General features: G+C 45.5%; 1 protein-coding gene across 1 annotated transcript; it reads right to left on the bottom strand.

The window, feature by feature from the left end:
• LOC109713642 lies at positions 637-1,125 on the bottom strand. Its single transcript, XM_020237804.1, has one exon. It carries the CDS (start codon positions 1,123-1,125, stop codon positions 637-639), a length of 489 nt encoding a protein of 162 aa, XP_020093393.1.

The raw sequence follows: 6,345 nt of genomic DNA, 5'->3' as shown, positions 1-6,345 counted from the left end.
CTTTCTTTCTTCTTCTTCTCCTTTGCTTTCTAGAGAGAGAGGGAGAGAAGAGAGTGTGAGAGGGTGAGGAAATGAGAGAAATATCTCATTTGCCCTCATACTTATCCTATTGGGTTGCAAAATTGCAGCTAAACCCCTCAACTTTTACCTCTGTGCACTGCCTGGACTGGGCAATTTTCGCAGGCAGAGACCGGTCTCCCCGAGCAGGGACCGGTTCCCGAAGGTCCACCCTGCGAAGCCAGAGCCGCTGCGGGCGATGCGACCGGTCTCTCTCTGATGGGACCGGTCTCTGGGGGACCGGTCTCTCAGGCAGAGACCGGTTCCCGAGAGCTGATCTTCCAGGACTTAGCCGATTTTTCGGCTGTCTCAATCTGCACGCGTTCGGGGACCGGTCTCTCCCACCAGGGACCGGTCCCCGAGAGCTCAAAATCTGCAGTTTGCAGAATTTGATTCTTTAGCTCTCGAAAACCTTCTACAACTCACTTTTAATCATTTTAACACCTTCGGACTTTCCGAAGTGTACCATCCTCGCACTTTGGTCAATTTGACTAAAGTTCGACATTTTATTTTCCGAATTTTCGGTATATTACATTCTCCACCCCTTAAAATAATTTCGTCCGCGAAATTACGCATACCTTAGCTCGTCGATTCAAATAAATGCGGGTATTCTTTCTGCATTGACTCCTCGAGCTCCCAAGTGGCTTCTCGCGCCGCGTGGTTGCTCCATTGGACTTTCACATATGGAATTTTGCGACTTCGCAACTTCTTAACTTCTCGATCGAGGATGCACACGGGCTGCTCCTCATAGGACATGTCTTCACGTAGCTCCACGGGCTCGTACTCTAATACATGTGTCGCGTTTCGGATATACTTTCGAAGATTCGACACATGAAACACATTGTGAACTCCCGCGAGTCTCGGTGGTAGTGCGAGCTTGTACGCTACCGCACCCACACGCTCCAATATCTCAAACGGTCCGACATAACGGGGACTCAGCTTCCCACGGACCTTGAATCGTTTGTCTCCTCGCATCGGCGACACTCTCAAGAATACACGGTCTCCAACCGCGAACTCCAAATCCTTTCTTCGCCTGTCGGCATAACTCTTTTGCCGAGATTGTGCCATCGCCAACCGTTGACGGGCAAGGCGAACTTTTTCTTCCGCCTCTCGCATCACATCCGGGCCAAGAGCCGTTCTCTCGCCCACGTCGCTCCAATGGATAGGAGAACGACATTTACGTCCATATAGTGCCTCAAAAGGCGCCATCGCTATACTTTCTTGGTAGCTGTTATTGTAGGCGAACTCCGCCATAGGAAAGAAATCATGCCATCCTCCTTTGTAATCTAGTACACACGCTCGAAGTAAATCCTCAAGATTTTTGTATTGTCCGTTCGACTACACGCATCACTTTGAGGATGAAAGCTGTACGTGAAGATCGAGCCGTGCCATACCGCGTTCTTTTTTTGCCAAACACTCTTCCAAAAATGGGATGCTAACCTGGGTTCGATCCGACATACGATCGACACCTTGGGACCCATGAAGTCTCAAACCTCTGTCGAGATAAACTGCGCTAGCTTGTTCCGCGACCACGGTGAGATATTATCGGCAAAACAGTGTGCCGAGCCTTTGTCAATCGTCACTATCACCCATATCGCATCGTGATCCGCCTTGTGATCGAGAAACGGTACATAGCCATTGCTAATTTTCCCATTCCAACACGACTATTGAGATCTTTGTAGCTTTCCGCCGGCAATCGGCGCTAGTTTACTTGATTGGCGCGACGTTTAGACATTGGCGGCACGAACTCCCAAATCTCTCTTCATTACATCTCGGCACCATAGTGCTCTTTGCAAGTCCTTGTACATTTTAGTCCGCGGGTGTAGTATACTATAGGGGATTGAATGCCTTCTTGGCATATCGCCTTCGTAATCATCATCCTTGGCACACACCAATCGATTTCGAAGTCGAAGTGCCGCCCATCGGCTCCAACGCCAAAATCTTCAACTACCGGCTCTCAACATCACCCTGACCTGTTTTGGAGATAAGTGATGTCTCGAAGCTTTGTAACTTCTTGATTCCTTTCCAATAGGTGCGGTGCACGGAACTAATGATGGCAAGTGTAGCGGCACTGTCCGGCGCTACACTTCCAACCCGAATCGTTGTGCGGATTTGCCCTTTGCAATAAGCGGTTGAGGCGTAATTGCTCGTCGCTAAAGTGTTTCTCCGCGGCGATTTTCTACTTCAAAGGCATCGGCCACAACATGTGGCTTTCGGGGTGGTATATATATATTTTGTGCACATCATAGTCCCTTTACAAACTCTAGCGCAGTCGCCGTGTCGCATATTCAATCCTTCGGGTGAACATGTACTTTATGACTTTGTGATTGGTGTATACCACAATGTTCACCATAACACCGTAAGCCTCCAAATCTACTTTTTAGCGAGAAAAGTGCACACCGCGGCTAACTCGAGGTCTGAATCGGGTAGTTTCTTCTCATAACCTTTACTGCGCGATGCTAGCAAATAACGCCGCCCATTCTGCATTAATACACACCCGGAGACCTAACATACGAGCTCATCTACTGTATCACTACAAAGGTCTCTCCCGGAGTTCCGGTCATAGGCAAAGCACCGCGTCGACGTCCATCTGTTCTTACACTCTTCGAAGCTTCGATCGCAAATCGTGCTCCAACATACTTTTACTCCTTTATCGTGAGGCGCAATTAGTGGAGTTGGTTATCTTTGGCGAACACCCTCCACGGAACCGCGGTAAATACCCGCCAGTCCAAGTAAAACTTGCGGATCTCCGCTACATTCCGTTGGCGAGGCCAAATCCTGTTGATCGGCACTCCACTTTTCTTTTGGGTCTACCGAACTTCCGGCGATCCACATGACCCAAAAAGTGACCTCCTTTAGCCAAAAGTCACCATTTCCTTAACTTTGCCATAGACGCTTTCTCTTGTCTGATTATTATTGCAAGAAATAGCTCTCAGAGGCTCTTCATGCTCCTTCTTCACTTTTCGAATAGACCAACACGCGTCTATAAACCCACGACGCATCGATCTAAACAACGGCCGACTCGATCATCAGTCTCATAAACTGCTGCCGGGCGTTAGTAAGCCGCAAACGGCATACCGCGCTCGTAATGGCCATATCCTTGCACCGCGTTACGGGTACGCGTCTTGTGCACATCCTTTTGGCCTGATCTTTAATTGATGATACCCCGATTGGAGATCAATCTTCGAATACACCTTGGAACCCTGTCACCTGATCGAATAGATCATCAATTCCTTGGCAACGGTGAGAGCTTTGTCTCTTATCGTTACTTTGTTCAAACTCGTGATAATCTAAACGGCGAGTCGAAGCGTACGCATCCTTTGTTCTTCACAAATAGGCACGGCTCGCCCACGGTGACACACACCGGTCTCAAGAAGGCCCTTATCGAGCGAGTCCTGTAGTTGAACCTTTTTAGCTCCTAAACTCACCGGGTCCATTATACGAGCCTTTAGAAACTGCTCCGCCCGGGACCTCAAGTCAATGACAACTCAAACTTCCCGTCCAGTGGCAGTCCCCGGTAACTCCGCCGGAAACGACCATCGGGTATACTCGACATACCACCTCGAATATCTCCCCAACTCAGGGTACTCCTTTCGAGCATCCACACGGTCTGCCGAATAGGCTTTAACAACCCTTTGATATTTTCTTCGCATCTTACAGGACGATATGAGTCGCCGCGAAGCGTTACTTTTGCACGCTTGGTAGACTAACTCTTCTTGTTAGGCCCTCACGAAAAGTGAATCACCCTTGCTTTCCACAATCTATCACCACACCGGCGTAGTATCTTGAGAGGCCAGTTGGTCCCCAAAAGTAACTCACCCAATGCCGCCACATCTGATCGTAGCAATAGCAGATCAAATCGCATAATCAATCGCCTATTTGCACTGGACACGCCAAACACTCGTTAGGACACTGAATGAAGCTCTGTGCGCAAGGTTTGAAATTAAAGTGCCGTGGCACGGGCGTGCCGTTACAGCCCTGCACGTACGGCACGGCACGCTTGCGTGCCGACAACGTGGCACGCTGCTGTGCCGACAGATACGCCGAACTCCTACTGGGCAGACGCTTGGACAACGAATTTTTTTTTTTGATTTTTTTGAGATTCCAATGAAACTCTTATAATATATTTGAAAAGAATTTAAATAAATAATTAATTTATATTTGGCTATGATATACCTATTATACTGCATCAATTAACATTCATTAAGCTTTTGTAAGTAAAATAAAATTATACTGATATAGAATAAAATTAAAATACAAAATAAAATTCACCAGTATAACATAATTATTTTAAATTTACATCTTTACATAGAGAATACTGGCTTAATTCCACATAGATTGGTCGTGCTTGAATCATAATGGCATACTGTCAGTTTGCAGATACAAGATTTTATATGAGCAATAGTTGATTATAATATTGCTGTATTGTGACGAAAGATCATATATGTCCCGAAATATAGGTCATTGTATTGTCGGAGATAATGTCCATAGTGCAAATGGATCGTGGATATATGGACAACAGTCATCTGCGGCATATAAACTGAAGCATCATAAGGATATGGATTGTAATGGAAAGAAGCAAACCATAATTGGATATCCATGAGTGGATGTAGATTCGCCGTGTTGCACTTTCACTAGGTCCAGGGATGGATTTTGGGATTGCACTCTGAGTGCCATAAATTGATGAGTCATATCAAATATCTCTCCATATAAGACGCATGTGATATGAGGGATGGCGATCGATATTGAAGTAGCTGAATCAAAACTGTTTTGCAAAATATCATCTCCTTCGTGAGGTCTATGTTGATATGCCTCCAATACCTTCTCTCATCTCCGCGCATAACTGTTGTGAGGACCTCTACCTTTTCGACGGTCCCAATATACCATTCCGGGATGTTTGACCGTGGCCGAAAGACCCATGATCAGCATCTTGAGTGTCATGTTGAAGTTTTGCTCTTCAGTAAATATAAGGCACCACACACCTCCACTCTCCTGTTGTGTTGGTGGAATAAGTCGCCACCATCCTCACTGCTCATTAGTGGTATCATCATTCATCACTCAAACCATTCATGCTTTAGACTGGGTAACCAGAATTGCTGGTCGTCGATGTATCACTATCATTATCTGTGGGAGTGCATCAGCTGCATGCTAATCGGATCCATCGATGTCCATATTTTTTTGCTCTACCACTCGCGTAGACTGTCGTTGAAGGCCTTTTGGCAGTATAGAGACGTTTCTCGGCTTTCCAGATTGACTCTGAGTACTGACGTGAACGACCATATCCATGGCTGCCAGGTTCTTGCATAGACGTTCGAATTCCGCATCAGAATAACGTGCAGATTGTTGGGATTCTTCGTCCAAAAGCCGCTTGTTCTTGCACCCATTACCTTGAGAGCTTCCTATGTTCTCGTCAGCCCCATCTTCAGCATCACTAATTCCTGCTTCATCAGCAATTATTCTGAATGGTCGTGGTGGATCTCCAGGCTCATACCGAGTAATGGGTCTTCTTGATTGTCTCTATCTTGATAGCCAATCAAGTACGGGGTCTGATTATCATTGATAACAAACTTCATCCAAGGGATCATAAGTTTTAAATACCCTTTTCCTTATGCATAGCTCCCCTTGCATGCATCTTAAACGGAGCTCATATTAAGTGAACATAAACCTAGCTTCTCTAATCGTTGACGCTAATCCGTTAGCGCACTTTGTAATGTATAAGTGCGAAACGTGCTCCGCACACGTTGCGTTCACGATCCACTCAGACGTTTGTTGTTGTGCCTACAGGACACGCACAGCAATCTTTTTTAAGCCTTTGCCGGATCCACCATATTGTAGCCACACCACTCAGCCTGTACAATTACAAGTTAAAAATATATCAAAATATATTTATCATCAAACTGTAACTGTCCAAATATGGAGTTTACTTACGGATCGCTATTGTGGCTTCCGTCTAATTCACCGCACTTCACCAAAGTTCCAGAGGATTCACGCAATATTTTCCCTTTATATGTTAGTATAATAATCAAGAAAAATTTTCCAAAGCAAAATTATTTAACCATCTAGCAAACTAATAAATACATTGAAAAATCATTAACCTCACTTATGCAAGAGCAGGCATGTGTTGGATCCCTCTCCAATCTATGATAACGTTCGTATGCTTTCAACAGTTCATCATCAAATCCAAGATTATAACGATGATGGTATGACGGATTAAGATAATAAGCCTATCTGATAAGAAAGAAATCACTTCATCATTAATACAAGACTACTAATGAACAATCAGCTAAT

Source organism: Ananas comosus, linkage group 8, assembly GCF_001540865.1.
Source record: "Ananas comosus cultivar F153 linkage group 8, ASM154086v1, whole genome shotgun sequence".
NCBI classification, from domain to species: domain Eukaryota; kingdom Viridiplantae; phylum Streptophyta; class Magnoliopsida; order Poales; family Bromeliaceae; genus Ananas; species Ananas comosus.
Note: the sequence above shows the minus strand (reverse complement) of the source record. Positions and strands in the feature narration are given on the sequence as shown.